General features: G+C 39.8%; 2 protein-coding genes across 6 annotated transcripts in view; one reads left to right on the top strand and one right to left on the bottom strand.

The window, feature by feature from the left end:
- The window catches only part of NFE2L3 (NFE2 like bZIP transcription factor 3), a 30,859-nt gene extending 15,538 nt beyond the window's left edge, over positions 1–15,321 (top strand). The window contains exons 2-4 of the mRNA XM_017855977.1: positions 5,935–6,114; positions 11,880–11,963; positions 12,751–15,321. Coding sequence (XP_017711466.1) covers positions 5,935–6,114; positions 11,880–11,963; positions 12,751–14,010 — 1,524 coding nt within the window. The 3' untranslated portion in view covers positions 14,011–15,321. The remainder of the gene's footprint in view (positions 1–5,934; positions 6,115–11,879; positions 11,964–12,750) is intronic.
- A 2,813-nt stretch (positions 15,322–18,134) lies between these two features.
- HNRNPA2B1 (heterogeneous nuclear ribonucleoprotein A2/B1) overlaps positions 18,135–23,882 on the bottom strand; it is a 13,828-nt gene continuing 8,080 nt past the window's right edge. For 2 of the 5 annotated variants that reach the window (XM_017855979.1, XM_017855981.1), the window contains 4 exons: positions 21,767–21,886; positions 21,438–21,560; positions 20,691–20,773; positions 20,037–20,534 (listed from right to left, as the gene is read on the bottom strand). In XM_017855979.1, the coding sequence (XP_017711468.1) occupies positions 20,712–20,773; positions 21,438–21,560; positions 21,767–21,886 (305 nt within the window). In that variant the 3' untranslated portion in view covers positions 20,037–20,534; positions 20,691–20,711. Of the gene's footprint in view, positions 18,670–19,187; positions 19,324–19,614; positions 19,844–20,036; positions 20,535–20,690; positions 20,774–21,437; positions 21,561–21,766; positions 21,887–23,882 lie in introns of those variants that run through there. The other 3 variants (XR_001882236.1, XR_001882235.1, XM_017855980.1) reach the window with 3 other exon arrangements.

The raw sequence follows: 23,882 nt of genomic DNA, 5'->3' as shown, positions 1-23,882 counted from the left end.
AAAAAAAAAAAGTTTCTTAAGAGCTATGCAGTCTTTTCTTCCCCTGTGGCCTCAGGTGGGTCACCATGTGGAATAGTCCTGGTTTATGCTTGTTGCCCAGCCTAATTGTTAATAGTAACCTCTTACCCTCTCAAAAGTGGATGCATTTGGTGATAAATTATACAGTCACTTATTCATAGACCTTTGGAGTGTCAGAGCTGGAAGGGGCCTTCTCAGGAAACCAGGCTTTCAACACTGATGTGACATGGCCCCCAGGTCTTGCTGCCTTCCTCTCCTGCCTCTCTCTACCCAGCTAAAGAAGAAATACCCACTGTAGCCACTACCTTCCTTCCCTTGGCTCTTTTAGTTGCTCATCTTTAAGAGCAGGCAGGCACTCTAACATTTCAAATCTATCCCCACCTCAGTCTAGAGTCGTGCCCTTACTGTCTTCATATTCACCCCTTGTTTCCTATGTACACTGATACCCGCGAGACTGTCCTGCTAATGAGCTGTGTTTCTCACCTTTTAATTAGCAAATATTGAGAAACAAACCCAGGGTAGGTGGGCTGTGAGGAAATGGGTGTGCTCACATACCAGACGGCAGTGTAGGTTGGAACAGCCTTTTTGGATGTCTGTTGGTATATCCCATGAAGTAAGTTTAAAAAGTTGTCAGAATAGTTTCTTCAGAAAAACAAAAAACTCCTGGCACAGACAGAATTCAAGGGGAATTCTTTCAAATATTTCAAGTATAAAGAATTCCGATGTTAAATAAACCTTCCCAATTCATTTTTCAAAACCAGGATAACAATGATACCAAGGCCAAAAAAAGCACATCAGAGAAAACCATGAATCACTCTTGGCCTGCATGACTGAGTCCTTTTGGAAGGCTGAGTGGGGAGCATCACTTGAGCCTAGAAGTTTTGAAACTAGCCTGGGCAAAACAGTAAGACCCTTATCTCTACAAAAAGCAAACATTAGCCAGGCATGGTGGCATGCTTCTGTAGTCCCAGCTACTGGGGAAGCTGAGAGGTGAGAGGATCACTTGAGCCCAAGAGTTTGAGGCTGCAGTAAGCCATGATCACCAGTTTTCATCTATCAGATTGGCACTTTTATCCTTTTTTGAAGGCCTTTTCAGTAGATTCCATCAAATAAAAAATACACATATCCATTGACCCAGCATAAATTCCAGGAATGTATCCTACTTGCACATGTGTGCAAAGAACTATGGGTGAGGAGATTTTAATATCTATTACAAGAAAAGATTACAAACAACTATCCACCATTAAGAAGCCAGTTAGGCTGGGTGTGGTGGTTCATTCCTATAATCCCAGCACTTTGGGAGGCTGGCAGGTGGATCACCTGAAGTCAGGAGTTCGAGACTAGCCTGGTCAACGTAATGAAACCTCGTCTCTACTAAAAATACGAAAATTATCTGGGTGTGGTGGCAGGTGCCTGTAATCCCAGCTACTTGGGAGGCTGAGGCAGGAGAATCGCTGGAACCCTGCAGGTAGAGGTTGTAGTGAGCTGAGATTGCGCCTTTGCACTCCAGCCTGGGCAACAAGATCAAAACTCCTCAAAAGAGAGAGAGAAAAAAAAGAAGTCAGTTAAATAAACTATAGTAAGAAGCAAATGAGTATACCATTTGGATATTATCTATGCCTTGAATTGCTTTGTCTCCTTTTTTCACATAGCTAGCTCTCTCACTTACCATAACTTGCAGTTACTTCATTAGTTCACTTGTATTTTTGGTTCCCTCTCTCTTTAGAATGTGAGATCTGGCCAGGAGTGATGGCCCACACCTATAATCCCAGTGTTTTGGGAGGCCAAGGAGGAAGAATTGTTTGAGGCCAGGAGTTCAAGACTAGCCTGGGCAACATAGCAAGACCCCATCTCTACAAAAAAATAAAAATAGAATGTAAGATGTGAAGGGGGCAGGGTCTGATTATATTTTTTACTATTGTATTCCCAGCACTAGTGTTGTATTCGATACTCAATTTAAAATGACTGACTGTATCTCAAATACAAGTCATCCTTATTGGTGAAGCATTCTCATTAATCAGCAAAAATATACCGTTATTATTTAGCATTATTTGGGAAGCATAGCCAAAGCAATTAGACAAGAAAATGAAATAAGAAATTTAAATGTTAAAAGAGTTGAAAATATTAAAATTTATATGTCTATACACTTGGGGGCAAAATGCAAATAAACAGAAAACTTAATGGGAGAATTATTCTGGACTAACCCTTTGCTGTTGCCTTGGCCAAAGTGATTTTGCTATGTAGGCATTTTTAGGTGAACCTTTTATGCTAAATATATTTCAAACTTTTAAAAATGGCATATATTATATAGTATGTATAACAGTAATAAAGCGTTGAGTATCTTTCAGGAATTTACCGATTTACCTATTTATGTTTTGCCTCATTTAGCTATATTAAGAACCATGTCTCTCTGTATACATATGTAATTCTCTTTGTTTTGAAACATTTATAAGTGAATTGAAACCATTGCATCCCTCAACACCCAGATACTTATTAGTGTATATTTCCTAAGAACAGTGATTTTCTTTTCTATAGCCAGTTATCAAATCAGGACATTTAATATGAATGTAAGGCTACTATCTAATCTACAGTCCATTTTCAGAATCTGTCAGTATGTATTTAGTTGCCAAGTCTCTTTAGTCACCTGTAATGTGGAAACACTCCTCACTCTTGGTGTTTCTTCACCTTTAGATTGCTGAAGGGCATCAATCAGTTAGTTTGTAAAAATGACCCCCAATGTTGATTTATCTGATGTTTCCTCAATGGTTAGATTGAGATTATGAATTTTTGGTGAGAAAACCACAGAAATGGTATCGTGCCCTCCGTATCAGGAGAGCACAATGTTGGTTTAACTCCGTATTTTGATGATAGAGTTGACCATTTGATTTAGATGGTGTCCGCCAGATTTCTCTTGTAGTGTTATTGTTTTTCTTTTTGTAATTAACAAGTAATCTGCAGAGTGATACTTTGAGACTATTTAAGTATCTTATTTCTCATAAAATTTTCACTCCCTAAATTAGGCATCCATTGATGGTTTTCTAATTCATCATTCTCCTTTTATATTTATTATTCGTATTCTACTTTAAGAAAGAGATTTCCTCTTTCCTTCATTTATTTGTTTATATTTGAGTGCACTCATTGATTCTTTTGTTCAACTCATTTTATTCAATGAGTTATGATCCATTATTATAGGATTTTTGACCTAATTTTGGCTTCTTATAGTGTGAATTTTGACCATATAGAATTTCTCTGCCTCCAGTCCTTCTCTTCCTGAGTTTTCAGGCAAGACATCTTACATACCTTTGTTACCAATTCATTACACTCAAAAAGTTTCCCCCACAAAAAAAGCCTTCCCAGACTAAAGTTTTCTTGATCAGTTCCTCTATGGGTTTGATCTATATCAACCACTTGTTTCCCTGTTACTATTTATGTAATATAGGTGACATTGTTGTGTTTGCATGTTTGTGTGTGTCCATGTGTGTTGTATTAATGCATATATTACATATTTAGGGGAGTTTGCTTCATGGTTCTAAAATAGATCATTTGATTTAGAGATTAGAAGTTTATCTCTCTACCAACAGCAAATTTTTAAACAAAGTTAGCTGCCTCAGGTATCCAAAGTTTTGAATTTGATTATCTTCAGATTTAATAACAACAAAAAACCTTACTTACCTTGGCAAAAGATGAGAGGTAAAAAGTGGTCAGTCACCTTTTCTTCCTTCCCCAGATTTATATCAGTATTGTTGCAGGAAGGAACAATCCATCAGAAGTAGGATCTCTATCAAAGTCTTGGGATATTGTGTCTAAGAGTTCAGCTATTCAACAAATGTATAGTAAGGGTCTGTTATGTGCCAGAATCTGGGTTAGGAAGTGGCCAATAGCAGGAACCAAGCAGACAGAGCCCTTGCCTTCAAAAAACTAGCATTCTAGTAGGACAAACAGCAAACAAATAAACATGGTAATATATCAGCTGGTGCTAAATGCTATGGAGAAAAAAATAAAGCAAGATAAGGGAAATAGATTTTGGTGTAGTTTATATAGAGTGATTAAGAAAGAAAACTGGGATGGCAGATATTTGAAGAGACCTGGGGGCAGGAGGATAAGAGGGTTGAGAGAGCTTACAGTCAGAAAGGGCTGCAAATACAAGGGCTGTGAAGTGGGAGAGTGCTTGGTGGACCTGAGGACTGAGCCTTGGGACATTGCTGTTTAGATATCAAGGGGATGAAGAATCAGCAAAGCAGAAGTTCTTGATGAGGTAGGAGAATAGAGAGGTACTTGGATGCCAGGTGAAGAAGCTGCTTCCAGGAGGAGGTAGTAACTAAGTCAAATTTTGCTGATGGATGAAGAGAAAATACACTGAGTACAGATAACTCTTAGGAGGTTTTTGGTTTAAAGGGGAGCAGAAAAATGGGATGGAATCTGAAGACTAGTGTGGGACCAAGGGAGTGGTTTTTAAAGGTGGGGTATTTGTGTATGAGAGTAGGCTGATGGGAATTGTCCAGTAGATGAGAAACAACTGTTGATGCAGAAGAGAGGGGAGAGTAGCAGGAGCAATATCTTGAGCACATGAGCAGGGTTGTAACGGAATGTGCAAAGGAAGAGACTGACTGAGCTAGGACCGAACATCATCTACAGTGTCTAGAGGGAAGGCACAGTGTCACAATTAGGCACAATCAGACAGAGAAGCCAGTAAACCAAGTGGGCCAGCAGAATATCAGCCTCCTTTTTTCCTTATCTTGCTTGATTTTTCTCCTTTCTTCTGGCATCTGTAAATTTCCATTTCTTCAACCTTCACTTAAAAATTTTTTTTCTGTGGTTTGGTGGGAAGGGGTGCGCCAGTGTGTCTGTTCCTGGAAGAACAGAAATTGTGAAAAGTTTGACAAGCTTTAATGTTATAGGGGAAAAAAATATATCCAGAGAGCTTTGATATCATAGTTGAAACTATCTGAATATGCGGTACACTCTAAATGGTAACCATATTTGAATGTTTAGAGGAATTCTCTAGCCTTTTAGTTATTTAGGTCTCCTTATTTATAAAGTAAATTAAGGTAGAAGGACATATCTGGGTAAATAAGTATAGATCTGTGGAGATGTTTTATATTTATCATTTTCCTGATTATAAAAGGAATATGGCCGGATGCAGTGGCTCATGCCTGTAATCCCAGCACTTTGGGAGGCCGAGGCAGGTGGATCATTAGGTCAAGAGATTGAGACCATCCTGGCTAACACGGTGAAACCCCATCTCTACTAAAAATAAAAAAATTTTTAAAAATTTAAAAAAATAGCCGGGCGTGGTGGCGGGCACCTGTAGTCCCAGCTACTCCGGAGGCTGAGGCAGGAGAATGGTGTGAACCCAGGAGGTGGAACTTGCAGTGAGCCGAGATCTCGCCACTGCACTCCAGCCTGGGCTATAGAGTGAGACTCCATCTCAAAAATAAATAAAGCAATATGTGTTTGTTGTAAAATATTCACAGTTATAGACATGTATAAAGTGAAGTAAACTCTTTCCCACCCTGTTCCCAACCTTCCAGAGAGAACCACAATTAATAGTTTGTAATAATAGTTTCCATATTTGATCAGTGTTTGCTTCCACCTTAGCTGTTTGATTGATTTTGAACAGAAAACTAAAACTGCCTGCTGGCAACATTAATTTCCATATCTAATCTAACTCACGAGTATTTTAAATTCAGGGGCTTTATAAGTGCGTGTTAATTTAAATTGTACAGATTCAAACAGCCTGTCTCAGGACAAGATATAAAACTGACCTTTGTTTCTGAATTAAATGTTTCTTTGATACTAAAATAACGAAATGCCAGTCTTAGCTTTTGACTTGTGGGTTTCATGGTCCCTGAACAATAAGCACAATGCAGTTTTAAAGACTGTTTGCTCATTTGATGCAATTTGGTACTTTTATAGGAGAACGAGGTACTAAGAGAAAAGCACGAAGCTGTGGATCATAGTTCCCAGCGTGAGGAAAATGAAGAAAGGGTGTCAGCCCAGAAGGAGAACTCACTTCAGCAGAATAATGAAGATGAAAACAAAGTAGCAGAGAAACCTGATTGGGAGGCAGAAAAGAACACTGAATCTAGAAATGAGGTACGCCTGTCAGAATATTCAAGCCTTGCCATTTTGGTTTTAAGGTAGATTTTGTGGCATTGACAGTTTGTGTTAAGAATGAGTATGTAAGGCCGGGCGCAGTGGCTCAAGCCTGTAATCCCAGCACTTTGGGAGGCCGAGACAGGCGGATCACAAGGTCAGGAGATCGAGACCATCCTGGCTAACATGGTGAAACCCCGTCTCTACTTAAAAAATACAAAAAACTAGCCGGGCGAGGTGGCGGGCGCCTGTAGTCCCAGCTACTCGGGAGGCTGAGGCAGGAGAATGGTGTGAACCCGGGAGGCGGAGCTTGCAGTGAGCCGAGATCTCGCCACTGCATTCCAGCCTGGGCAACAGAGCGAGACTCCGTCTCAAAAAAAAAAAAAAAAAGAATGAGCATGTAAGTATGCTCTACTGTTAACAAATATCATATATGAAAATATCTCTGTCTTTAAGTTATGGGAGTAGTAATTTGATTTATAAATGAATTAGCCCATATAGTTATTTTCTCTGGTTAAACTCAAGATTTTGTGTGTATGTGCACACACCCCTTTCCAGGACCTTGCTAGCAGGTTTTGCTAGCTATGTTTCCCAAGGCAAGGGATGAAGAAATGGTGAACCTAGGAGTCCTCAACCAGCCACATGAACAGGCAGCCAGGCTGGCCTAGTCCAGGAGAGCAAGCCGAGGACCAACCAACCCTACAGCCGAACACCCATGATGTCAGCTAAGGCTTGGACTCAAATCTTTGTTCAGTCTCCTGGCAGGCCTGGCTGAACCACTGGGCATCCATGGTCCAGTGGGACCACCTCCTTAACTCCTCATTGCCTAACCTTACTCTTTAGCTGTGAGAAGAGGTGTACAAATGAACTCCTAGAGCCACGCTGAAGGGATGGATGCTTCCTGTGATCTGTGCTTCCTTCTCCTTTCATTTGGGCTGTACTGTGGTTTCTCTTCAGCCCTGCTGAGGTCCTGCCCACAGCATAGCAAACAGGCACTCCAGAGATATTTAATAACCATGTGGCACTTCCACCTGGAAGACATACCCTCACAGGTCTTGCCCTGATGGTTCTCTTAGCCATCACCTGCTTTAGTGTGTCCCCTTCCCAGAAGGTGGAGTTTAGGGCTGCGTATTATTAGGGCTTATAATATTACATGGAACATTACTTATTTGGCATGAAATCAGAAAACAGGTTTGTTCTCTTTGCCTACCTGCCACTCCCTTGCCCCTCCAGCTTCCACCTAGAGCCCCTTGGTGAAATCTAGGGCAGGTCCCATAAATTCTAGATACTCATGAAAATCCCTTTGGCCATCCCAGTACAGCAATTGATAAGAATAACCCAGTGTGGCCATGTACAGTTGCTCACACCTGTAATCCCAGCACTTTGGGAAGCCAAAGCAGGCAGATCACTTGAGCCCAAGAGTTGGAGATCAGCCTGGGCAACATGGCAAAACCACATCTCCACAAAAATTACAAAAATTAGTTGGTCTGGTGATGTCTTCCTATAGTTGTAGCTACCCAGGAGGCTGAGGTGGGAGGATCACCTGAGCCTGGGAGGTCAAGGCTGCAGTGAACTGTGATCACACCAGTGCACTCCAACCTGGGCAACAGAGTGAGACCCTGTATCAAAAAAAAAAAAAGGTATAACCCAGTGTAATTTTCAAGAACGCTGAACCAAAAGTTAGCTGGGTGTGGTAGTGTGTGCCTGTGGTCCCAGCTGCTTGGCAGACTGAGGTGGGAGGATCACTTGAGCCCGGGAAGTTGAGGCTGCAGTGAGTCGTCATCATGCCACTGCACTGCAGACAGGGTGACAGAGCGGGACCCTGTCTCTAAAAAGAAAAATCCAAAACAAAAAACACTGAGCTAAAAGTCAGCATCTTCCCTCAGTTTTGTGTGGCCTGCCCTGCTGATTTCTCTGGGGTTGACGGTGTGGGGTGCTAAGAACATAGGAAATTGTTTCTCTTGACCATCCCATACATTTAAATATTATACAACTCTTTGTCACGTGGGCACTTTTTCATGTATAGGTTCTTTGGAGACCCCTGGCCCCACAGTTGGGAGTCTTCCTCTTGACAGAGGCAAATGCATCTCCACTGTAGCTGGTCCTTTAGGGCTCTTCCGTGAATGTTCTGTGCATACATGCATCTCACCTCTCCAGGTGGCCCTCAACCATTTGCTGGCCACCTAGCACCTTAGACCTAGCACCTTAGACCTAGCACCTTAGACCCTTTTTCAGTTCCCTAACTATGGCTCTTGCATGGTCTCTCACCCTTTGTATTTCCCAGGCAAAAGTGGGATACTAAGCTTCTGTGTCCCCAAAGTGCAGAGAACACACACCAAGCTCTAAATGGTCTCCTTGAGGCCCTTTTTGCCATTCTTCAGATGAAGGGGAGGGGAAGAGAGCACACCCCAAGGAACCCTCCCATTTTCACTCTGACCACTGCAGCTTCAACCCTTTTGTAACCCTCAATTGCAGCCTGGCATTTGGCAGCTGCCTGTTCTTTTTTCCCAGCTGGTTTTCTCCCCAGCTCCTCTGACTTATCTAGGCTTTGTATTTATATTTGGATGCGTTGTATGGTTTTACCACTCTCCCCACAGCATACATACTGTATTGTCAAATCAATACCCCTGGACTTTAACATTAAAATACTGACAGAACCATATGTATTTTGAAGGGGACAACATTTCTGACCACTTCCCTGAGTGTTCACAGTTCTCTTTGAGGAAAAAGATGTTTTCAGTAGTCTTCCACTTACTTAACACTGAATTGTATATTGCCTTTCTCCGAGGTATGTCTTCATCTTTACTCCCTCACTGGGCTTCCCAGAAAAGCAAGAACTGTTTTCTCTACCTCTACCTGTAACAAACTAATTCACTGCTAGGCACAGAATAGGCACTTACTAAATATTAATGAGGAGACAAATGAAGTAGGGAGCTTCCTTGGAGAGAATTAAAAATATAATTTGACATAGGACAAACATCAATTTGGACAAAACTTTTCAGAAACATACTAATCATTCAAAGCCAGGCATCTGTGCCTAGTTCTTATCAGGCTTGGTTCCTTATTGTGTATCTCCGTGTTCCTAGCCTGAGCATTTACATCACATCTTTGTGTACTTACACTTTTTTGGGGGGGTTGGGGGAGGACAGGATCTCACTCTGTCACCCAGGCTAAAGTGCAGTGGCGCTATCATGGCTCACTGCAGCTTCAACCACCCAAGCTCAGGTGATCTCCCACTTCAGCCTCCCAAGTAACTGGGGCTGTAGGTGCACGCCGCCATGCCCAGCTAATTTTTTGTATTTTCAGTAGAGGTGGGGTTTCACCATGTTGCTCAGGCTGGTCTCAAACTCCTGGGCTCAAGCAATCTGCCCACTTTGGCCTCCCAAAGTGCTGGGATTATAGGTGTGAACTACTGCACCCAGTCACATTTCTTATAGTAGTTCTGACAATATATTTCTGTTCTTTTATTGGGCTATTACTTAGAAAGTGCTTTTAAAGCTTGTTGAAATAAAACAAAAATGAGTTAGACCAGTGAATCACTGGCATTTCCATTCTTCCAGATGACAACTCTGGAAGAATATCTAGGAAATGGGGACTGGTACAATTCTGGCTATGCTTTAGAAATCAGAACCCCAGTGGGGGCCCCAAAGCTAGATATAAGATCTGAATGCACACTACCATCACCATCAAGAATCCTCAGCCAAGAGAAGTACAGTCTGGAAAATGATACAAACACTGGTTCTTGAAGAGAAGAACGCAAAACTGCTCCCCGAAAAGCTCACCTTTTAAGAATTAAAAATGACATAAATAGCCATGAGTCAGCATATGCAAGAGTCAGGATTCCTAGTCCTCTGAAAAACTCTAAAATAGTGTTTAAATTGTTCATGAAGGAACAGAATCTATAAGGCAAGAACAGGCTATCATGAAAAAAGAAAAAGATCTAGAAAAGAGCCCACATGAAATTCTAAATATGAAAATAGTCATTTTCATTGAAAATTCAGTGGAAGTGGTGTGAACAGCTAAAGAAAAGGGTAAGTTGGAAGACAGATCTAAGAAAAGTATCTAGAATGTACCACAAAGATGCAAAATATGAAAGCAAAATTGAGACAATGATAGAAGAGAAAAATCGATGTTACTTCTAATAGGAGTCCCAGAAGAGACTATAAAATATGAAAGAGAAGCAATATATTTCCAGAAAAGTCCTCAGATTAAAGGAGTACATAGAGCTCTTAATAAAGACAAATTAAGTCCCAGACATACCAGATTGAAGCAGAACATCAAGAACTAAGAAGAAAAATCTTAAATTACCTGAGATAGAAAAGGTTCATTATAAATAACACTGAGAGCAAACTTACCAGTAGTAATAAATGCCGTAAGACCGAGTACTGAGGGAAAACATTAAACCTTAAATTTACCTGTTAACTCATCATTTAAGCATGAAGGCAAAATAATTCCATGTAGGCCAGGCATGGTGGCTCATGCCTGTAATCCCCTCTTTGTGAGGCCAAGGCCAGTGGATCACCTGTGGTCAGTAGTTCAAGACAAGCCTGGCCAACATGGCAAAACCCCATCTCTACTAAAAACATAAAAATTAGCCAGGTGCAGTGGCAAATGCCTGTAGTCCCAGCTATTCGGGAGGCTGAGACACAAGAATCACTTGAACCCAGGAGGCGGAGATTGCAGTGAAATAGTAATTCCATGTAACAAAAACTGAGTTTACTGCTCAGGTCCTCTCTAAAAAGAACTCTGAAGAGTTCTTTCAACTAGAAATAAGCTAAACCATGAAGGCCAGGAGTGAGATGAAGCATTAAGTTGGTTTAAAAAAAAAAAAAAAAAATTGGAGTACATGTAAATAAGTATTGACTGTAAAAATTACTTTTTGAGACAAGATCTCATTCTGTTAGGCTGGAGTGTGGCAGCGCTGTCACAACTCACTGCAGCCTCAGCCTCCCAGACTCTGGCAGTCCTCCTGCCTCAGCTTCCCAGAGTAGCTGGGACCACAGGTGCACACCACCACACCCATCTCATTTTATTTGTAGAGACGGTCTTGTTATGTTGCCCAAGCTGATCTCCAACTCCTGGGCTCAAGCGATCTGCCTGCTTTGGCCTCCCAAAGTGCTGGGATTACAAGCGTAAGCCACCACACCTGGCCAAAATTACGTAATTGTGTAACCAACTGGGAGGGCTGGCTATGGAGGGGCAAAATAAGCTGCAACTAAGAACTAGCCAAAAATTATATGGAAGTTGTTTATGGAAGGTATAGAAATACTGATTAACTTTTTAAGTATGCATGTTGAAACATCAAGTACTGTAAGAAATAGGCCGCCTGCAGTGGCTCACATCTGTAATCCCAGCACTTTGGGAGGCCTAGGTGGGTGGATTACTTGAGGTCAGAAGTTCGAGACCAACCTGGCCAACATGGTGAAACCCTGTCTCTACTAAAAATACAAAAATTAGCCAGATATAGTGGTGCACAGCTGTAATCCCAGCTACTCCAGAGGCTAAGGCAGGAGAATCCTTTGAACCTGGGAGGCAGAGGTTGTAGTGAGCCAAGATTACACCACTGCACTCCATTCTGGGCGACAGAGTGAGACTCCATCTCAAAAATAATAAAAAGTAAAACTTCCAACCAACGGAGGAACATAATAGGATAAAAACCCAGTGTGGAGGTAAGACCTGGTGATCCTTTAAAGATAAAGCCTAAAGCCCCAGACAACCAGTTCGGTCTTTTACGTGAAGGATGCACCTTTTGTGTTTCTCAACAGAGACATCTGAATGGGACAGATACTTCTTTCTCTCTGGAAGACTTATTCCAGTTGCTTTCATCACAGCCTGAAAATTCACTGGAGGTAATTGGAACCTTGGCCCTTATCCTTGCAGGAACGTATCTGCACTGACTTTTTGGTGAATAAATACAACTCCTTTACTTGGTTGACACAGCAGTTTAAAGTAATGCTTATTTTTACAGAAGCACTTCAGCTTAGAATTAACGAAGTATGTATAGCATTCCTCTTTCCAAATCCCAAAGGTGTAATCAAATTTAGACTGGTCATGGAAAACAGTATGGAGGTTTCTCAAAAAACTAAAAATTGAACTGCCGTGTGATCCCACTATCAGGTATTTATCCAAAGGAAAGGAAATCGGTGTATCAAAGGGACACCTGCACCCCCATGTTTATTGCAGCAACATTCACAATAGCCTTATCGTTTTAGTGCTTAGAGGCATTTAAGCAACCTCTTTCCTCCAGACTACTACTTCACTGTAGTTTATTATCCCTGACCCGCCACAATGTGATTACCAACCCGCTAGGATGAGAGTTACATCTTATAAAGTAGTAAATTACAAGATTGTAACATTAGACTTTTTAATAAGAAAATGCAGTCAGCTTTTATACTAATCAATCTTAATTTCTAGGTTACTCAGAATTCCAAGTATTCTGCAGAATTCCAAGTATTCTGATTTGGACTCACATCATGTATTGTACTGACTGCATTTTAACCATGAAGTTACTGCCAACAGCATCTCTCTATTAAATATAAAGGAACTGACAAGAGAGGAAAGAAAAGTTGTGTTAGGTAATAGGACTGCTTCAGAAATAGGGCTATTCATGTTTAAAGTGTTTTCCTTCATTTTCAGGGCGTCTCATTGGGAGATATTCCTCTTCCAGGCAGTATCAGTGATGGCATGAATTCTTCAGCACATCATCATGTAAACTTCAGCCAGGCTATAAGTCAGGATGTGAATCTTCACGAGGCCATCTTGCTTTGTCCCAACAATACATTTAGAAGGAATCCAGTAACAAGGACTTCACAGTCACAAGAACCATTTCTGCAGTTAAATTCTCATACCACCAATCCTGAGCAAACCCTTCCTGGAACTAATTCGACAGGCTTTCTTTCACCGGTTGACAATCGTATGCGGAATCTAACAAGCCAAGACCTACTGTATGACCTTGACGTAAATATATTTGATGAGATAAACCTAATGTCATTGGGCACAGAAGACGACTTTGATCCAATCAATGTTTCTCAGCTTTTTGATGAACCAGATTCTGATTCTGGCCTTTCTTTAGATTCAAGTCACAATAGTACCTCTGTCACCAAGTCTAATTCCTCTCACTGTGTGTGTGAAGGTGCTACAGGTTATTGTACTGACCACGAATCTAGTTCCCACCATGACTTAGAAGGTGCCGTAGGCGGCAACTACCCAGAACCTAATAAGTTTTGTCACATGGATCATAGTGATTCTGGTTTCCATGGGGATCTTACATTTCAACACGTATTTCATAACCACACTTACCACTTACAGCCAAGTGCACCAGAATCTACTTCTGAACCTTTTTCGTTGCCTGGGAGGTCACAGAAGATAAGGAGTAGGTACCTCGAAGACACAGATAGAAACTTGAGCCGTGATGAATGGCGTGCTAAAGCTTTGCATATCCCTTTTTCTGTAGATGAAATTGTCGGCATGCCTGTTGATTCTTTCAATAGCATGTTAAGTAGGTACTATCTGACAGACCTACAAGTCTCACTTATCCGTGATATCAGACGAAGAGGGAAAAACAAAGTTGCTGCACAGAACTGTCGTAAACGCAAATTGGACATAATTTTGAATCTAGAAAATGATGTATGTAACTTGCAAGCAAAGAAGGAAACTCTTAAGAGAGAGCGAGCACAATGTAACAAAGCTATTAACATAATGAAACAGAAACTGCATGACCTTTATCATGATGTTTTTAGTAGATTAAGAGATGAAGAAGGTAGGCCAGTCAATCCAAACCACTATGCACTTCAGTGTACCCATGATGGAAGTGTCTTGTTAGTACCCAAAGAACTGGGGGCCTCAAGCCACAAAAAAGGAAACCCAAAAGGGAAAGAGAAAGTGAGAAGAAACTGAAGATGGACTCTATTATGTGAAGTAGTAATGTTCGGAAACTCATTATTTGGATCAGAAACTGCTTCAAGAATTATCTTTTAAGTACTGCTACTTGAATAACTCAGTTAAGGCTCTGTTTTGAAGCTTATATGGACAAATGTTTAGGACTTCAAGATCACACTTGTGGGAAATCTGGGGGAGCCACAACTTTTCATGAAATGCATTGTATACAAAATTCAGTTATGTCCAAAGAATAGGTTAACATTTTGAAAACCCAGTAAGACTTTTTGGCAGCCATCCTTTTTAGTCAGTCGGTTACTTCAGAAAGAGCAAACACTGGGGATCAAATTATTTTAGGAGGTATTTCAGTTTTTTAAATGCAAAATAGCCTTATTTTCATTTAGTTTGTTAGCACTATAGTAAGCTTTTCAAACAGTATTTTAGTCTTTATATTTAACTTATAAATTTTGCTTTCTGTTGAAATAAATTTTGTATTTGTATTAAAAATTAACTTTTCCCTTTTATACAGAAATCTCAAGCAAATTTCTTGTTTTCCTTCCAAAATATCCATTCAGAAATATAGGTGAATAACAAATAGGGCAGCATAGCAAATTGATCAGACTCAAGCCAAATTGAGGCCAACATAGTATGCCAAAGTAAGGCAAATTCACCCCCCTCCACCCCAATACTTAACACACTGAATACTATGTGATATAGAGTGCACTGAAGACCTGGAGTCACTGGTAGTTTAAGCCACAGGCTTTCCTCATGTAACCAGAGATGGAATGGGCTACTTGCATAAACAGAACTCCTTGTGCGTATATTAAATCCATAAAATCTCTGGCAGTAGTAAAGCCAGCCTGAAGGGATGGCCTCACATCTTAGAATACTGAGATCTCACCAGAACACTGTAAGCCATATAAACAAACCAACAGTAGGGGAAGAGTAACAGTGAAACCATCTAAGATTGTTTAAAATAGGCAAAAGCTATTGGGGGGAAAAAAACAGGTGAATTTGAAAATAAACCAGGGTATGGTAAATTCTAGAAATAATGGCATTTGAAATGAAAACCTAAGTTCACTAACAGTAAACAGATTGAGTTTTCTGAAGACAGCAATGACCTCACCTAGATAACTGTGAAGTCTGAGGAACATCAACACGTGTACTATAATGTGTACATAAAATTTTATGTCCAATTTTCAAAATGAAGTTTCTCAGATGCTATTTCTGCCGTTACAGTGTAGAGTATCACATAAATATCTTGGGCTAGAGAAACGCAGTTTATATATACCGTTGGATTTTTGTAATAAGTTTTTTTCCCAAGACCTGTTATTTTGCCAGAAATGCTTCTAGATAAAATTATTGCCCCATTCAATGACTCATGGTGTTCAATGATCATTTGTTTAGTCTGCTGACGAGCTGCTTTTACAAGGGAGTATTTCAAATGTCTTAAGCTTTTGATAGTTATAATTTAAGGACACACGTAAAACATTTCAGTTTACAGTAGGAAATCCTACAGTACCAATTTGTTTCAAAGTTGACTGCACTCGCACGAGTGCCTGCTTATCAGATAGCATTCTTCAAACCTCTAAAAGGAAAGGACAACAGAGAGCAGAATTGGTAATCACGGTGAGTCTTTGTGCTGCTGAATTGCAGTGGCCCCCAAAGATCCAGCCTCGAACTCCTGGACTCAAATCCGCGTACCTCAGCCTCCCAAGCTGCTCAGATTATGCACCATGTCTGGCCTGAAGTTTAAGCTATAAAAAACCTTAAATATAGCACACAGATAAGTAACTGCAAACTGAATATATTTAGATAGTAGTGTCTGTACTGAACTTTGTCATTATTCCCCATACGATGCAGCATACTATTTACCAAACTTCTATCTTGGATTAAATAAAAGTAACCTAGAGACAACTCAAGTGTATGAGACGCGCTTAGGTCATGTGCAAATAAATACACGTTTCATACAAGGGGACTACAGCGTTATTTTGGTAGTGTAGGTTCCTGAAATTGATGCCCCCTTCTCCCATACCAAGGAACTTTTAATTGGTGCATTAAGCAGCCAGCTTTACAAGATCTAATTGGCTATGGGCTGGCTTCCTGACATAAACCCATCTCCATCTTAACATGCTGGATTCAAGACATAATAAACGAACTGCTTTTCCGACAGTCCAGTTTTAAAGGTAGAAGGAATTCCACATTCGCTTTCCAGTGCAACCCAACTAGATTACAAAGTCAATGCCAAAAACCAAACCACCATTGCCTAGGACCCTCCACATTACCTACCTAGTTGAGTAATCTTGATTGCAGTATCTAATGTCTTAATCAGAATGAGGAAGATAGCGATAAAGACAACCCAAGTGGGTAGGGTATCTTTTCCAATTAAGACTCACTTGAGCATCTTCCGAAGTGTGATCAGATTTTAGGCCAATTGTGTGGAAAATAAAGGGAGGCTTTGGTTGAGCAGAGCTACAGAACCAGTATACAAGGTTTTTGTGGTAATACTAACTTCCCTAAATGCACTCAAGTGGCTAGATCCTTCTTTCCCCATCTCAGTTTTCAAACTATTTGTTCTCTGGTAAATCCGTGCAACTCACTGGTTCCCCCAATTCCCCTCCACCACCCCAAAACAAGCCAGTGTTACTGCATTACTAAATAGTGCAAATGTCAAAATTATGTAGGGCCTGTCAACCATCTCAGTACATTAGTTCCAAACCTTAAAGATAGCAAATTTAAGTAACATGCACTCCAGGTGTCCTGAGGTAGGTGTTTACTACCTTTTGCATTTTTCAACCATCAGTGACAAACTGAGACTTATTGCCTTACATTGTTAGCTCCCAATACCTAACTAGTATTTATTAGGTCAAGCAATTTGGCATCTACCAAATTGGGCTACAAGGAAAACCTTACACAGGGAAATCCGGTTTTACACTCATGCATAAACTGAGTAAGGGTACACCTCTGAGTGTGACAGCTGGCATCTAAGAGAGTTCCCAATGATCCTTGCCTGCTTGGTAATCGTACCAGTGAACAGAACTCTCCCACCACATTCTGTGACCATAAAGGATGTAAGATGGCATGACTACTTTGTAGTGTGTTCGTTTTACAGCTCTTCTTGCTCACTCAACGAGGGAAGATGACAACCAGCATTAACTTTTCAGCCCTGTTAGTATGCCACTCTGGATATAAAAAAAAAAAAAAAAAATTATCCAATCCTAGTTTTCTGTGATTGCAACTGTGAGCTTTACCCAGAATCAGTTAAGTTGCTCCCAACTGCTGACCCATAGATGCTGAAGTTTGTTTCTCTAAACTGCTCTAAAAGTAAGTTGTTACACAGCAACAATAGAAAGCCTCGGGCAAAAGGCAGCCTTTCTTCATTTTAGGGCACTGTCTCAAAGCTGCACAAGAACTACCTTAAACTTTAATTTCTCCAACAAAAACAGTTCAACACTATACACATAGGAAATAAGTCTATGTTGAATATCCAACATTACCCCATGTTTCAGTAAATCCTTCTTCAATCAGTTCATTTCAGTCTATTGTGCAATTACCTAATTCTCCCCTATTTGTGATATTCCCTTGACCTTGCTGGATAGGGTTGGTATTTTGAGGTTATGCATATCAACCTGATGTATTTCAAAGCTCAACATTCTTTGTACATACAAACATTTTTAAAACTTCAAAATTTTCCTGAAGTTGGGATATTTGTACAAGTCTGTGATGAATTCTGCTATTTCAAACAGAAAAGTGCTTTCTATGTGCTACCCACTGTTAGTGTGACTTACCTGTTAGATCTCAAATTATCAAAACCAAAACAAATTATCATAGAAACAAATCAATTAACTTGGCCCTTATTTTTTGGTTTTCTTAATTCAGATAAATGTCCAAATACACACATTTAAAAAAAAAAAAAAAACAAAAAAACACCGATATTCATTTACTCTGTGTGAAACACAATAAAACTAATTGACATGTGACAATCTAGTACATATTTTAAGCCTCAGTGCTTTTGCAAAGCCAGTTAATCTAAACCACTCTGGCCAGTTAACCTTTAAAATCCATGATTTTCAAAATGCCACCAGGATTGCTGAACATACAAGGTAAAGCCAGGAACTTTAGTAGGAGTACTCAAACGCTGAATATACAGTGCATAATGAACAGCATTTTATTGGGGACAGTCAATAATGTCCACAATGCTCTTCTCATTTATCTGTTAATATTAAAAGAAAATATGCATAGCCCCAAACTGCTTTAAAAAATTTAGGGGATGGTGATCTTTTAGACAACCAAATGTTTATAGAACAAGATTCACACATTTTATGTGTAAACATTACACCAAGTATTTGGATACAAAAAATATTTATTTTATAAACTTTATATTTAAAATAGAATTGTAATCTGTCTACTCACAAAACCTAATTTAAAACATGATACATTTATCTCTCTAGCCAATTTGATGTTAGTTTTACAAACAACACTCATTTTTTAATTGTTTTGTATCAAGAACCTGAACTAAATGTTTGTTTTATCAGAAAACATTTCCCTTTTATTTTAAAGAGTGCTTTTTTAAATGAAGGCACCAACAAGAACTACTTTCAGATGGTACAGAATTTCTTATTTCTTGAAGACTCTGTGGTTGACCACTTCTTCATTAGTTACCTGCAGCAAGACACCTTCCTGCCAAAGGAAAAAAAAAGTATCTGAAGAAGTTTATCATGTTTGTCCAAAAGAACCTAAACAACTTCAGTGGTGGTCTTAGGATCAAAGAAGACTCACTGGTGCATATAGTAGAGTAAGCCCTGAGTATCACATTCCTGTAAAGGCAATAAAGCCGGGCAATCTAACTGATGGTATCTAAGGAATGAATTTCAACAGCCAACCTACAACTTTCTCTTCAGGGTGAGACACTGAACTAAAATAACCACATTTAACCCACCTACTTGGTACTGGATACATACAGGCTTCATAATGTAGACAGACACTTCACTCAAGTATGAACTACTATCTGAAAACAGATTCAACCATTTTTGCCCTACCTTCAGTCTCATCCTGATAACAACCATAAATACAACAAATGTCTTTGATAAAAACCCCTAGTTCACTCAGAATGTTTGATCCAAGAAATGTGAATACACAAGGGTGTAACGATGGGAAATCTCATGATTTATTGAACTTGCAGCCTAACTTTTACCTACCATTTTACTACCAACACCACTGAAGGAACCAAGAAAAGCTTTATTAATGATCACTTGGCTTGCCTCAGCTGTTGAAATGAAGCACTTTACAGTCTTTGTGGCAGCAGAATATACTTGTCCATGGTTCATATCAATGCTAAAATTCCAGCAGGGAAAAAAATGATATGTTAAGCACCCAAATCTTCACATGGAGGGGAGGGGTAGGAAAAGAAGGAAAAAAAGGGAAAAACAACCAAAATAATTTAAGTAAATGACAGATTGGAAAACAGGGTTTATAAAAATTATTCTCTTGAGTTTATAAATTGTTAAACTCAATTTATAGCTATGTTAAACTACGTAAGAACCACTATACTGAAAGACCATTTAAGAGTATTAGTTTATCTTTTAGGGAGGAAAATTAAGAAAGGAAAAGTAAATAAGATCTTACCTAAAGAAGTTTAACTGAAGCTTAGAACTATTTTGCTCTACACCCTCAGCTTTCGTTGGCATCCTTAAAAACTACTGTAGTTAAAGTTTTGTAGAAACAGCACAGTTTTTTAAGACTGGCTGAACTTAGTAGCCGTCAAGAGTTCTCTTGTACTAGACCTGTGTCCCTGAAGAGTACCTCGCTGGGGTTATTTCCTTTCCTTGCATTGAAGAAGCAGCATCTAAAAGATCTAAAAAGGTGTTTCTCCTTGCAGAGATATCCCTTAAGTTATCTACATAATTTAATCCTGATGAATTGCAGACAACACACTTACATCTGACCAGCATATATCTTATACAAATATAACAACAGCTTTGCAACGGACCTTAATTATACTACCCACTCCTTAACTTATTTAAAATAAAAAGTCTATAATTACACAATTTCCTTTAGAATTATTTTATTAAATCATAAATGTACAACAGCTTCTTAACTCTACACACGCACTTAAATTTTTTAAAGGAAAAACGTTATGTCTTATTACACCATGATCCTGGCTAATAGCTTTTCAAAACTTTGAGAAAAATCTTAAAAAAGGTTTCACATGTCACCTGAAACTTACAAATTTAACATTATCAAAGAAGGAATGCTTCTACACTCTTACAAAGACCACTAGAAAGAAACAACAATTAAAAAGCTAAGAAACTGTCTCAAAGGCATTTTTTTTTTTTTACAATCCTTCCTCCACAGTAAGGTAATGTTATTAAATAATCCAATCCATTCACAAAATGGCTCTCTGCATCTGCTCTGGTGTCTTCTGCCATATCACTGCATATTTATGCATGACTGAGATAAGAGTTTCCTTAACATTGTTATTTCGATAACCTGAAGCTGTTCTGTTACCTCTGGGCTCTCATCCTCTCCTATTTATACAGTGAAGCCTGTTTCAACAGAAGTAAAGAGTAAAAAAAAAATAGGTTATGAAATTATCCATCTAACCAGATTTTAAGGAAAGATAACATGATCCTAAAAAGCTTTTACTCCTGCAGCTATGTCTCCCAAGATAATAATAATTGTAAAACTCAAAAGCTACTTACCCATGGCAAATAGGAAGAAGCTCAGTATCGGCTCCTCCCACCATAACCCCCACTTCCTCCACTGCCTCCTGGACCATAGTTTCCTGTAATTGTTGGAACAGCAAGAGAAAACAAACTTACTTTGATTTCCCATGATCACCGTAACACTACAGCTGATTCTATTTTCTATCCATCCAGTCTTTAATAAAAACAAGCAGATCCTAACCCTTTGCAGCCAGTTAGCACAATTACTTGGGAGATAATTACTCAGGTTCATAGACGTTCTTATTTCGTGGCTGATGCTATGCTATTCTTTTAAATAAAGGGTCCTCTCATCCTCATTTGGACTGAGTAAGGGATTTTTTTAAACTACACCAAAAACAAGACACAGAAAATGTTTACTCCTGCTAAAAACCTCAAGAATAAGCTAAGCAATGGTTTGAATCATAGTTTAAGAATTTAGCTTCAAAGACCCTCATTCCAATTTACACCACTTGCAATGTGGGTTACAATTTTACTTGGCTGTTTACCAGCCCCCACCAGAAATTAAATTACCGAACTTCCCCACCTCCAACACCCCTAATCCCAATTTGATGTCATAACTGCTTGCTGAGTACTTCTGTGGAGATTTATGCAAAATTTCTTTATTTTCACTAAGACCATATACACCATAACCCAAACTACTTAGTATGTTATTTTCCCTTTAAATCACAGAAGGCTAATCCTTTAATCACAAAAATCTGAATAATCTCAATTATTATAAATTACCTCCACCATATGGTCCCCCCATGTTCCTGCTACCACCAAAGTTTCCACTCTTCATTGGACCATAGTTGGAAGGTTGCTGGTTATAATTTCCAAAATCATTGTAATTTCCACTTCCATAATTTCCTATAAAAAAATTGGAATACTAGTATAATGGACCTCAGAACAATACAAACATTAAACCAAAGATACATGCTAAGGATTTAGGACAAAGCTCCCACAAAAACAAAAGCAAACATTTTATCTAGTGACAAACATTGAAATAAAAGACCAAGTGTTACAAAGGCATTAATTCCAAATTCCCACATAAAGGTTGCAGGTGAATTTATTACCTCCTCCATAGTTGTCATAACCACCTCCGTAGCCCCCACCCTGGTTGCCATATCCAGGTCCTCCACCACCATATCCTCCTCTTCCTCCTCCATAACCGGGGCTACCTCCAAAATTGCCACCTATTATAAAATAAGCCTTTAAGTAATCACTTAATATTTTCAATGCCATTTTGAACTGTCTCCTCACATCCATTTCCAAGTTTGCATGTGAAACATTCAATGAAATTCCTCTAAAATAGCTTCAAGGACTGAATACCTACCCTTGGTAAACATGTGGTGGCCGCAGTGCCTACCCAGCCAAATGGATAACACCATGTGTACCCACTTAAATAACCTGCAATGCTACAGCTTTCCCTCAAAACTAAAAATCTTAAGTTATCTTGAAATACTGCATGTATATCGTGGGTAAGGACTGTGAGGCTAGACTAGCAGTGTGGGTTAGGGAGAAAGTAATAATTTTTGGCCTACTGGCCCAAAAGATTATGTCTCTCTATGAATTACATCTCTTAAAACAATGTTCTACGGTCAAGCACGGTGGCTCCCGCCTGTAATCCCAGCACTTTAGGAGGCTGAGGTGGGTGGATCACAAGGTCAAGAGATGAGACCATCTGGCTAACACGGTGAAACCCCATCTCCACTAAAAATACAAAAAATTAGCCGGCTGTAGTGGCAGGCGCCTGTAGTCCTAGCTACTTGGGAGGCTGAGTCAGGAGAATGGAGTGAACCAGGGAGGCGGAGTTTTGCAGTGAGCTGTTATTGCGCCACTGCACTCCAGCCTGGGCAACAGAGAGAGACTGAAACAAAACGAAACAATGTTGTTGGCCAGGCCCAGCAGCTCACACCTGTAATCCCAGCAGTACGGGAAGTTGAGGCCGGTGGATTGCTTGAGCCCAGGAATTCAAGACCAGTCAGGGCGACATAGCAAAACTCCTACACCTCTACAAAAAACACAAAATTAGCTGTTAACAGTGGTGCACCCTGTAGCTCCAGCTATCCAGGAGGCTGAGGTGGGAGGATGGCTTGAGGCTAAGGGTGCAGTGAGCTAAGATCACACCACTGCACTCCAGTCTGAGCAACAAAGCCAGACCCCATCTCCAAGAAAAAAAACAGACGCAACACTCCACATAGTATGTTCTTTACTGTAAACAGAAGTAGGGACAAATGAAACACTTTCGCATAACGCAAAACCTAAACAAAACAAAACAAAACAAAAAGCCGGGCACAGTGGCTCACGCCTCTAATCCCAGGACTTTTGGGAGGCCAAGGTGAGCGGATCACGAGGTCAGTGAGTTTAAGACCAGCCTGACCAACATGGGGAAACCTTGTCTCTACTAAAAATACAAAAATTAGGTGGGCGTGGTGGTGCACACCGGTAATCCCAGCTACTCAGGAGGCTGAGGCAGGAGAGGAGAATCACTTGGACCGGGAAGGCAGAGGTTGTAGTGAGCAGACACACGCCACTACACTCCAGGCTTGGGCAACAGAGCAAGGTTGTCTCAAAAAAACAAAAGCCACCTTATAAAAAAAAAAAAAAAAAAAAAAAAAAAAGGCTTGTGTTGTGGGCTGAGTCTCAAATTACTTGTAGTTAAATACAAGAACTCAGCTTTCTCTAAAATTTTAAAAGGTAGAACAGTGAGATACAGTACTTACTCACACCTAATGAGTGGCAACACCAGAAATCAAGCCTATTATCAGCTCATAGTTTTAAATGTCCCTTCCTTATCACAAAATCTGTCAGTGTGTACCAGCCTTTTCTGTACGCCAATAAAACTGATATATTAATCACATTTCACGTTCAATGGTAGTTCACAACCTTATCTGTAGCCAGGAGCACAGTGAACATTTTGGAAAATTTCCTTAGGTTACTTTTTGAAAGTTATCCTGGGATGCTTACCATCTAGTTAACGGTTTAGACATATTTTACATTTTTCTCCTACATATTCTCCCACCTCTTAGATTTTACTCTCAGTTAAATCCAGTCTTCTGCACTTTTCCAGAGAAGCACAGTACAAAAATATATCTAGATCCAATTATTTTGCTTAAGATGGAAAACAGGCCGGGCACGGTGGCTCAAGCCTGTAATCCCAGCACTTTGGGAGACGGGCGGATCACGAGG

This window comes from Rhinopithecus bieti, unplaced genomic scaffold (assembly GCF_001698545.2).
Source record: "Rhinopithecus bieti isolate Rb0 unplaced genomic scaffold, ASM169854v2 scaffold_40559, whole genome shotgun sequence".
In the NCBI taxonomy this organism is placed as follows: Eukaryota; Metazoa; Chordata; class Mammalia; order Primates; family Cercopithecidae; genus Rhinopithecus; species Rhinopithecus bieti.
This window is presented reverse-complemented; position numbering and strand designations above follow the sequence as displayed.